Here is a 12,194-nt window from a genome sequence, read left to right as displayed (position 1 = left end):
ATTTCATCCAAAAGCCCTGTTGCTTATTAAACTGCAAAATATATGTTGTAAGAAGTATCTTTTAACCGTTTGTGGACTGATTGTATTTTTATTTTTAAGTATTACGCACATTGTATATTTAGGGCGAGAAATTTGGTTGTGCAGCGCCTCATTTAACGCCCTGGATGGCCTTTAATGCGTCTCGAATAGCTTAGCGCTGGACCGCGCAGGTTTTAGTGCCCTGCCAGGAAATTTGTTTCAGGTTTACCGGCAGTGCAAAACGCTATTGCCTCGACGTTTAACTTCAGTGAAATCAAGACGACAGTACTCGTACAACAACCCGCTTGCATCCGGCTCACAAAATTAGGTGTCTCCGCCTCATTTAGCGCCTGCCACTGAACAGGCCAAAGAAACCAACTTTTTTTGGCGATACCTGAAGGCTATTCGAAGGGAGGAGCAATCAGATTAATTGGAGATCACAGTAAGTGCAACGTTTTGACAGAGCACGATGTGTGAACCTCTTACTTTGAAGTGGCAGATTTATCTGACCTTGCAGATTCCTAGCAACTTAAGTTTGAGAGTTAAATGGGTGCATTACTAGCAATCCAGTGTTTCATTCTACATGCTTTTGTTAGGTAGTGTCAAGATAGAAGGGCTGTTGGCTATGTCGGGCCACGAATGAGGGGACCCCGTGGATGTTGGGACAGGAAGCCATCACCCACCGACGGGTTTACCGGGAGCAACGCTCATACCTCGACATGTCGGAGGAGCAGTGTGACAGTAGGCAGCGATTCCAAAAGGAAGTTCTCACAGAGATATGCCACCTCCTGCAGCCAGATCTGCAACCTGACATCAGCACCAGGACTGCGATGCCCATTGCAGTGAAGGCCACTGTGGTGCTGACCTTCTATGCCTCCGGCTTCTTCCAGGCTGCATCAGGGGACATATGCCCCGTCTCTCATTTCGCTGCACATCGCTGTAGCAGTGACATGACACAGGCTCTGTACAGATGGAGAATGGAGTTCATAGTGTTCCCAATGAACAGGGATAAACAGGATGAGTGGATATGTGGGTTTGCCAGGATAGCGGGCATCCCGATTGTTCAAGGACCCATTGACTGCACACACGTGGCCTTGCGAGCACCATTCCAGAATGCCGAGGTCTTCCGAAACAAAAAGGGATACCACTCTCTGATTATGCAGCTGCTGTGCGACCACACGCAGTGCATCCTCGCAGTGTATTCCCGCTATCCTGGCAGCGCACATGATACGTTCATTCAGCATGTGAGCAATGTGCCACAAATGTTTGTGCCATCACGGGAAGGATGCGGCTGGCTTCTCGGGGACAAAGGATATATCCTAGCCACCTGGCTAATAACCCCTCTCCGCAACACCACCACGGAGCAATGCTACAATGACAGTAATGTGGCCACCTGCAACATAATCGAGCAGACAATAGGGGTGCTGAAGCAGGGTTTACGATGCCTGGACATCTCTGGACGCAGCCTTCAACACTGCCTTCAACTCCGCTATTCATTGTGGTGTGCTGCATGCTGCACAACTTGGCCATAAAGAGGACCCAGGCATTGCCAGTGGGGATTGCAGCCCCACCTGAGGAGGAGAAGGAAGAGGAAGAGGAGCTTTCTGAGGCCCCGAATGGCCAGCCAGACAAGGAGGAAGAGCAACAATCACGGAGGAGGCATCGTGGTAATGCTTCTGGTGCAAGGGCCACTCTTCAGCTGCTCATAATGCTTCGCTTCTCTTGAATGGAGGAAGCTGATGGATGTAGCTGATATTGCCCGGGCTATGTGCCACGATAATTCCACATTAATACACAAGACAGGAAGGCAAATGGTCAAATGAACATTTTATTAACAGCATCAAAAGTTTTGCATCAAACGCACATCAACAACTCCTCACCAGCAACGAATGAAAACATTTACAAATGTCCCTTGAACCAGCATAATACACAGTCAATTTCAGCAACATGTGTACAAACGCCCCTGTCATTTGTAATTCCATACCAGCTTCCATGTGCCATATTTGGCCCAGACCCATATACCAATAGCAGGTGTCAAACACCAGCAATGAGATATTTACAAGCATTATATACAGGATGAGGACATCTGTCCATAGTGGCCAAAATCTTTATTGAAACTTGTTCAGCAATTTCCCACCACTTTCCTTAACCTCCCTCCCATGCCTACTGCTCCTCCTTAATAGGGCTGCAATGCTTGCAGCAAGGCTGCTTGAAGAACATAAGAACATAAGAAATAGGAGCAGGAATAGGCCATTTGGCCCCTCGAGCCTGCTCCGCCATTCAATAAGATCATGGCTGATATGATCTTGGCCTCAACTCCACTTCCCGGCTCACTCGCCATACCCCTTGACACCCCAATCATTCAAAAATGTGTTTATCACCACCTTAAATATATTCAAGGATCCAGCCTCCACAATTCTCTGGGGTAGAGAATTCCACAGATTCACAATCCTCTGAGAGAAGAAATCTCTGCTCATCTCTGTTTTAAATGGGCGACCCCTTATTATGAGATTCTGCCCGCTAGTTCTAGATTCCCCCCTGAAGGGAAACATCTTCTCTGCATCTACACTGTCAAGCCACCTTAGAATCTTATACGTTTCGATAAGATCATCTCTCATTCTTCTAAACTCTAATGAGTATAGGCCCAACCTGCTCAACCTTTCTTCATAAGACAACCACTTCATCTCAGGTATCAACCTGATGAACCTTCTATGAACTGCCTCCAATGCAAGTATATCCCTCCTTAAATAAGGAGACCAAAACTGTCGCAGTACTCTAGGTATGGCCTCACCAATACCCTGTACAGTTGTAGCAGGACTTCTCTGCTTTTATACTCCATCCACCTTGCAATAAAGGTCAACATTCCATTTGCCTTCCTAATTACTTGCTGTACCTGCATGCTAACTTTTTGTGTTTCATGTACAAAGACCCCCAGATCCCTCTGCACGCAGCATTTTGTAATCTCTCACCATTTAAATAATAATTTGTTTTTTATTTTTCCTACCAAAGTGGATAACCTCATATTTTCCCACATTTATACTCCATCTGCTGAATTTTTGCCCACTCACTTAGCCTATCTATATCCCTTTGCAGATTCTTTGTGTCCTCCTCACACATTGCTTTCCCACCTATCTTTGTATCATCAATAAATTTGGCTACTTAACACTCGGTCCCTTCATCCAAGTCATTAATATAGATTATAAAGAGTTGAGACACCAGCACTGATCCATGTGGCACCCCACTAGTTACCATTTACCAACCTGAAAATGACCCATTTATCCCGACTCTCTGTTTTTTGTTAGTTAGCCAATCCTTTATCCTTGCTAATATATTACCCCCAACCCCCAAGGCTGCTGTGACTGTAAGGCAGACACTGCAGGCAGCCTAGCAGGACGCCCTGGGCCTGGAAGGCCTGGCTGTGGACTGCACCACCTCCGCAGCGACAGCAGCAGTCTGGGATGGTTGGCCCGCGGCAGGTGCAAAGGTGGAGTGGCAGTCATGGGAGCCGGAATGCTGTCATCTTGAGCAAGGACAGCACCTTCCATTTCCAATGGCCCACTGCTACACCCCCAGGGCAAAACCTCAGTATCCAGAGCAATCTGTGAGAGCACAGATTGCTGGGCCTGCTTCAGCACCAACACTTCCCAGTTGGATTGTGGGGAACACAGAGATGATGGCAGCAGTTAGTGTTTGCATGGCATCAATCTGAGACTGACTCACAGCATGCAGAGTCTTAAATACAGCAGTCTGAGAGTTGATGCCAGCAACCAGTGACTGTATCACATCACGAAGGGCTTAAGTGGCTTCAGCCTGTGATGTGATAGCTGCTGCCATGTCAACCATGGCATGCGCCATCACCTCCAGGACTTCTCTGTTACTCGTTGAGTCCATCTCCCTCTGTAACCGGGCAAGGATGTGCTTGTTGGGCTGCTGAGAGGCACAGCGATCTTTGAGGTGGCCTCCGCCAACCTCTGAGCAAGTGCATCCATGTTCTGGGGGACCTTTTCCAATGCACCCATAAGCTCGCGGTGCATTACCATGAACTCTCTCAACATAGTCTCCAAGTCCAGGTCCACATCTGAGTGGGTCTGAGCAGGACTCATGGGCCGACTCACCCTCCGGGAGCAGGCCCCTGAGCTTCCCCTCACACTGGGTGTTGCTGCAGGCCACTGCGGCCAGGCGCCTCAAGCTCTTCAAAGCTCAGGAATGGCGTGTCTTGCACTGAGATGGTGTCCACACTTGGTGCTGCTGATGGAGGGTTTCACTCTGTCGCGAGACTTCCATCCCCTTCCTCCTCACCTACACCGTCGTTCAATGTGGATTGCCCACATGTGGGCTGTTGTGTTTCTGGCTCATCATCTGTAAGCACAAAGCAACAGAATTGTGGTTAGCAGCAGGGGAGGGGGCAATTGGACATTTATATGTAAAGGGGATAAGGTATGTGGTATCAAGGGGAAAGGGTCTCAAATAAAACACAAAGGGGATTAACATACTGTCACTGTCCTGAGGGGGCCCAGCTTCACCGACCACTACCGCACCAACTGGTGAGCCCATGAGGGCGGACACTCGCTCCTCCACCTCGATGTCAGGCTTCCCTCCTCCAATGCATCTCTGCTTGTGCCTGTTGTGTGCCATTTTCGACTGCAATAACAAACATAAGAATGTGGAAGTGTGCAGCTCCTCATGTGCCACACATGTGCCTTCAATAGTTGAATAGCTGCTACTTTATGGAAGTGTGCAGATCTCCATTTGAATCTGTGTGAACCGATGGATTAGGTGGCAACCACCTACGATGAAGGATGAAAGTGTTGCAAAGGCGTATCAAGAGTGAAACAGCAGTGCGTGGAGGATCAGGCTGGTAAGAAGAGGAAGGACAGTGCTGCTTGAATGGCCAGGGCGTGGCTGCTGAACTGCACCTGAAATTTTATGGTGTCTTCACCAACGAAGACCATGACCTGATACACAGAGTGAAGGAGCAGGTACTGCAAAGATTTGACATTGTGTGAGACAGTGTGGTTCACATTATGGCATTGCAACGTTAATATAAAAGGTACTCACCCTCACGAGCGAGGTTGTTGAACTTCTTGCGACATTGTGTCGTAGGTCTGGCCACTGTGTTTCTGGCGGAGACGAGCTGCGCCACCTCCCTCCATAGACTCCTGAAGATTCTACATAAGAACATAAGCAATAGGAACAGGATTAGTCCATTTGGCCCCTCGAGCCTGCTCCCCCATTCAATAAGATCATGGCTGATCTGATCTTGGGCTCAGCTCCACTTACCTGCCTGCTCCCCATAACCTTTCACTCCCCTTTCGCTCAAAAATCTGTTTATCTCCACCTTAAATCTATTCAATGACCCAGCCTCCACAGCTCTCTGGGTCAGAGAACTCCACAGATTTACAACCCTCTGAGAGAAGAAATTCCTTCTCATCTCAGTTTTAAATGGGCGACCCCTTATTCTGAAATACGCCCCCTAGTTCTAGATCCCCCCACGAGGAGAAACATCCTCTCTGCATTTACATTGTCGAGCCCCCTCATTATCTTATATGTCTCAATAAGATCTCCTCTCATTCTTCTGAGCTCCAATGAGTACAGGCCCAACCTGCTCAACCTTTTTCATAAGTCAACCCCTTCATCTCAGGAATCAATTGCGTGAAACTTCTCTGAACTGCCTCCAGTGCAAGTATATACCTCCTTAAATACAGAGACCAAAACTGTTATGTATGTGAACCTCATCTGTGTGTCAGACTTGCCACTAGAGAGCACTCCTGTGGGAGACCTATGGGTCACTTGTGTACCCTGGTGCAAGCAGGTATAAAAGGCAGACACCATGTTGCTGCCTCACTTTGGAGTTATATTCAAGAGACCAAAGTCACAATGGTTTGAGTTTACAAAACAGTCTCGTAGAGTTATTCCGAACATAACAAAAACTGTATGCAGTACTCTAGCTGTTGCCTCACCAATAGCCTGTACAGTTGTCGCAGGATTTTCTGCTTTTATACTCCTTCCACTTTGTAATAAAGGCCAACATTCCATTTGACTTAATGATTACTTGCTGTACCTGCATACTAACTTCTTGTGTTTCACACACAAGGATCCCCAGGTCTCTTGGTACTGCAGCATTTTGTAATTTCTCTCCATTTAAATAATAATTAGCTTTTTTATATTTCCTGCCAAAGTGGATAACCTCACACTTTCCCACATTATATTCCATCTGCCATGTTTTTGCCCGTTCACTTAGTCTGTCTATATCCCTTTTGCGAGCAGCGACCATGGGCAGCGTGGAAGCCCCGACCTGCGAGGGAACATCAGCGGCAGGTCGAGGCCATAAAAGGAGCGGCGAGCGGCGGCCATGGGCAGCGTGGAGACATACCACTACAAGGTACAGCGCGAGCTGGTGCAGGAGGGCAACGGCTGTGAAGAGTGATGTCATCAAGATCCAGGTCGGTGATTGGAGCGTGGGCAGATACCCAGCAGGAGCATTGTGGTCGGGGCGAAGGAGCTGCGAGAGACTGTGGAGGGACGTGATCAGGGCCCAGGGGAGGCACGTGTTCGGGGCCAGAGGCCCAGGGGCAACACGGACCAGCCCACACTGCGATGTGTGTGCGCACTAGGTCCGTACAGAAGAGCTGGGTAATCCTTGCCACCGGACCAAGACCTAGCTCTGTCAAGCCCGTGTGGTGGCTGGTTTGCAACGGCCACCCCACGTTTCAAAAATGCATGCACAGGCATCTTCCACCCTTCAGGATGTAGTTTGGGTCCTTCATTGAAACACCTGTGAACTCATCCTTTTTTTGGCGTGGAAGCAAGTCATCCTCGTTTCGAGGGACCGCCTATGACGATGATGGTTTTTATGTCCTCCTCACAACTTGCTTTCCCACCCATCTTTGTATCATTCAGCAAACTTGGCTACATTACTCTTGGTCCCTTCATCCAACGGATTAATATAAATTATAATAGTTAAGGCCCCAGTAGTTACCGTTTGCCAAGCAGAAAATGACCTGTTTATCCCGTCTCTCTGTTTTCTGTTAGTTAGCCAATCCTCTATCCATGCTAACATATTACCCCCGACCCTGTGAGCTTTTACCTTGTGCAGTCACCTTTAATGTGGCACCTTATCGAATGCCTTCTGGAAATCCAAATACACCACCATCCACTGGTTCCCTCTTATCCACCCTGCTCGTTACATCCTCAAAGAACTCCAGCAAATTTATCAAACATGATTTCCCTTTCATAAAATATGCTAATTCTGCTTGACTTTATTATGCTTTTCCAAATGTCCTGCTATTGCTTGCTTAATAATGGACTCCAGCAGATGTTAGGCTAACTGTTAGGCTATAGTTTACTGCTTTCTGTCTGCCTCCTTTTTTTAAATAGCAATGTTACATTTGTGGTTTTCCAATCTACTGGGAGCTCTCCACAATCCTGGAAATTTTAGTAGATTACTACTAATGCATCCACCATCTCTGCAGCCATTTCTTTTAAGACCCTCGGATGCAGGCCGTCATGTCCAGGGGACTTGTCCACCGTTCGTCCCATTATTTTACCGAGTACTTTTCCTTTCGTGATAGTAATTGTTTTAAGTTCCTCCTTCCCTATAGCCCCTTGATTATCCATTAATGGGATGTTTTTAGTGTCTTCTACCATGAAGACCGATGCAAAATATTTGTTCAAAATCTCTGCCATTTCCCTGTTCATTTTTATTTCCCCACTCTCATCGTCTAAGGGACCAACATTTACTTTAGCTACTCTCTTCCTTTTTATATACCTGTAGAAGCTCTTACTATCTGTTTTTATATTTTTTTGCTAGTTTACTCTCATAATCTATCTTCCCTCTCTTTATTATTTTTCTAGTCATCCTTTGTTAGTTGTTAAAAGTTTCCCAATCCTCTGGCCTGCCACTAATCTTAACCACTTTGTATGCCATTGTTTTCAATTTGCTACCATCCTTTACTTCCTTAGTTAGCCACAGATGCTTCTCCCTTCTCTTAAAGCCTTTCTTTCTCACTGGAATCTATTTTTGTTGAGAGTTATGAAATATCTCCTTCAATGTTTCCCACTGCTTATCAACCATCTTACACTTTAATCTGTTTTCCCAGTCCACTTTAGCCAACTCTGCCTTGATAGCTTTGTAATCTCTTTTATTTAAGCTCAGGACACTGGTTTGAGATCCAACTCACCCTCCAACTGAATTTGATATTCAACCATGCTATGCTCACTCTTTCCTAGAAGATCCTTTACTCGGAGTTCATTTACTAATCCTGTCTCATTACATAGTACTAGAACTATGATAGTCTGCTCCCTGGTTGGTTCCACAACATACTGTTCAAGGAAACCATCCCGGATACACTCTATGAACTCTTCCTCAAAGCTACCTTGGCCAATTTGATTTGTCCAATCAATATGAAGATTAAAATCACCCATGATTATTGCAGTTCCTTTTTTACAAGCCTCCATTATTTCTTGATTTATACTCTGTCCAACAGTGTAGCTGCTGTTAGGGGGCCTAAAGACTGCACCCACCAGTGACTTCTTCCCCTTATTATTTCTTATCTCCACTCAAACTGATTTTACATCTTGATCTTCTGAGCCAATATAATTTCTCACTAATGTACTGATATCCTTTATTAACAGAGCTACCCCACCTCCTTTTCCTTTCTGTCTATCCTTCCGAATTGTCAAATACCCCTGAATATTCAGTTCCCAGCCTTGGTCACCTTGCAACCATGTCTCTGTAATGGCAATCAGATCATACCAATTCGTATCTATTGTATCATCATCTCATCAATGTTGTTATGAATGCTGCGTGCATTCAGATAAAGAGCTTTTAATTTTGTTTTTTTACCATTTTTCCCTGCTTTGACCCCATTTTCTGATATACTCTTATGTTTATACATTCTGTCCCTTCCTGTCACACTCTGGTTATCATTTCCCCCAGTGCTATCCTGCTCTGTTGCCTTCTCCTTGTTCTTTGACTTTATAAATTTCCACTCACTGGAACCCTCTCCCCTCCACCCCCAACTATTTAGTTTAAAGCCTTCTCTACAATACTATTTATTCAATTTGCCAGGACACTAGTCCCAGCCTAGTTCAAGTGAAGCCCGTCCCAACGGAACAACACCCTCTTTCCCCTGTACTCGTGCCAGTGCCCCATGAACCGAAACCCATTTCTCCCTCACCAACCTTTGAACCACGTATTCATCTCTCTGATCTTATTTACCCTATGCAAATTTGCTCGTGGCTTCGGTAGTAATCCAGAGATTATTACCTTTGTGGTTCTGCTTTTTAATTTAGCCCCTAGATGTTGATACTCCCTCAGCAGAACCTCTTTCTTAGTCCTACCTATTCTAGGAGTGGGCCTCCTTCCACTGGAAGATTGCAACACATTCCACCACTGCCTCTCCATTGCCTCCACTAATGTGTCAACAGCCATGGCTGAGAAGCGATGGGCACGCTAGTGACCTCTTTCCTCCTCCAGACTGAGAAGTTGGAACTATGCAGGCGCATACTTATCTTACCACACCTTTAGGAATCGTCTGTCCACGAGATGTATAGCGGCCTTCGCAGCAAGCACATTCCTTCTGGAAATTTACCACTGAGATTTTCGGTTCCACCACCCTAAGAGAATTGTGCAACAACTGATTTAGCACTCCTTCTTGGGGCGCAGAAACCTATTTTCGCGGTAGGTGGCACAAACTTTCAGGGGGCGCTATTGTTACCGCCCCGACAGGATTAACGCCCCAAAATGGGCGATACCGAATGTCCAACCCTTAGTATTTTGCTGTGTCTTCTGGCTGCTCTGTAGTATTCAAACTGTGGATAAATCTATTAGTTCTCAGTCGGACACATTGATCTGATTTTGTGGTATTTCCAACTTTTGAACGATTCAAAATGTAGTGGGAATATTACATACATTTATGTAGCAAAGCCCATTTTTGACATGAGCACAGGACAACAGTGTTGGGAGAAAGCTTAAACACGCCTATTTAGAAAATCCAAGCAACACAAGTCTGCAACCCTGCTTTCTTGAGAAACAGTCAACTCACATCTCGGCCTTTGCTTCCACTACTGTTAACTGGCAGATATGAGGTGTTCAAACAATTTGTGCTTTCTTTCCTCTGGGGTGAAGCATTTCACATGTGTTCAGTCTGATCCCCAATACAGCTACAATCTTGGGTAGAAATTCGTCATTCAGGGAATGGTGGTGCTGCAATCTTTATTCTACTACTCTGTGGTTAACAGCAGCAGTGATCTGTGTAACTTAGTATTGACTGAAGTCTGCATTCACTTGATTAACTGCATTATTTTCCTTCTACCCACTTTAATAAAACTTACATCTGTCACCACTTACATTAAAAAAAGCTTCACTGATTAACTCATGTGATGTACAGAACAGGTTCTTGCATGCGTTTGTATATTCCCTGATTAGATTACATCTGTTTTGCCAACAATTGAGTACTCACTTTGCAGTCCAACAATGGTAATATGATTGATAACTGAGACATTTGCTGGTCTTCTTCATGCTATCCATTGTTATCTCCTCTTATTCCAACGGCCACTATGTCACAGGACATAGAGGTAGTCCATCCTTAGAGATAGTGAGGCTGAATTAGTAGCAGTAGTTTCACTGGGGTAAGGGCCATATAAGGACCAGTTTTCTATTTGCAAACCCTGGCTACAGCGCTGGATGGGCCCGGGCTGGGACTCAGAACATTGGGCCTAATTTGCAGTGTGTACACTTCCAGCAGGTTTTTAAATTTAGCTCTTAAGAAGCTCTTGCTAAAGACAGGCTTCATTATGTGTTTAATGCATTAAAATCATATTACTATTAGCACAGGTGCAATTTCCTGCGATTTTCAGTGGGAATCTGTTTTGTGTTGCTTACTCCTATAAAATCCGGCGTTGGAGGCAGGCCCATTCTGCACTGACAGAAAGTCAATATATTAAGGAGAGCCATTATGTTTGAATCGCTTAAGCAGAAAGTTAATTTTTTTCTGGAGATTTGTGCTACATGTTTTTGTTGCTCGTTTCCTGCCAGGGTATTGTTTTGGGCCAAGAGTTTTTGCTGAGGTATTTTTTAGTTGTAATACTTATAATTTAGAAGATAGATATTCTGATGAGAATCCCATTATTTTTGTGTTAGTTGGAGAATTAAGAGGAAGATGAAAGTTGGGATTAGACGTAAGTGAGTTTAAATCTGAGGTGAAATACTTGAACCCACCGTTACCCACAAACCTGTACAAACAGAGGCACACATAGCTTGGCGGAGAAAATCACCTTTGCAGGCTGCTCTTTGCTCAAGAGGCAGTGACAGAGTTGTGCTGTTGCTGCAGTTTCTATAGGTATGGACAAAATACCTTAGGTATCATTGCACCTACTTTTCATGGATCCTCCTGAATTCCTTTCCTTATCTAAAGCATCCAGCACATTTGAAATCCTGAAAGGAATGCACATACTCAGTGAATAATGAAGGGAAGCTTGGGTAGGAAAAGAAAATCCAAAAATGCAAAAGAATAGTTTCAAGTAAAAGCATTAAGCAAATGCAGCAAAACTGTTTGGAAAATGTAAAAATAAACACATAAAACACATTTGAATAAGCTAGGCCTCATATTTCTACCATACACTTTTATCAAATGGGCCAGCAGTGCATAGTCCCTCTCGCACGATTGTGAAATCTGGCGAGGGACTGCATTTAAATAAATTATTCAATGTAAATGAGACCTGCATTTACTGATATGTTGACCTCGTATGTAAAGCCAAAATCACTGGTTGGGAAATTTGATGCACTGTGAACAGGGCAGGCCCTGCTGTGGGCACAATTTCTCAAACAATGTTTATCATTGATGCGGCTCCACGCTGCCAGCAGAACATTCGAACATTTACCTTTGGATTATCAAGGGAAGATTTCCCTTGTACTGAATAGCAAATTGGGTGGAGTAAAACAAAAATTACAGAACAATGAAGTTCTCACAAGAACAACATTTGTTGACAGAAGATTCTACTTGTTCCAAAAGAGGGGTGGAGAGTGAATATTTTATTTGGAATCATGTTATTCAGTGCAGTTTTTTTTTAAATCACTTTATCCCATGTAGTAAAAGAACTTGGCCCAATGAACTTTTCTGGATGCCTTTAATAATGCCAATATTTTTCAACATTTTCATGTTGGTTTAATGTGG

General features: G+C 44.9%; 1 protein-coding gene across 1 annotated transcript; it reads left to right on the top strand.

Annotated features, from left to right (window-relative positions):
* The first annotated feature begins 737 nt into the window (after nucleotides 1-737).
* On the top strand, nucleotides 738-1,550 carry LOC139231226 (putative nuclease HARBI1). Its single transcript, XM_070862498.1, has one exon. It carries the CDS (start codon nucleotides 738-740, stop codon nucleotides 1,548-1,550), a length of 813 nt encoding a protein of 270 aa, XP_070718599.1.
* The last annotated feature ends 10,644 nt before the right edge of the window (nucleotides 1,551-12,194 follow it).

This window comes from Pristiophorus japonicus, chromosome 2, assembly GCF_044704955.1.
Source record: "Pristiophorus japonicus isolate sPriJap1 chromosome 2, sPriJap1.hap1, whole genome shotgun sequence".
Classification (NCBI taxonomy): domain Eukaryota; kingdom Metazoa; phylum Chordata; class Chondrichthyes; family Pristiophoridae; genus Pristiophorus; species Pristiophorus japonicus.
The sequence above is the reverse complement of the archived record's forward strand: the minus strand, read 5'-3'. Positions and strand labels throughout refer to the sequence as shown.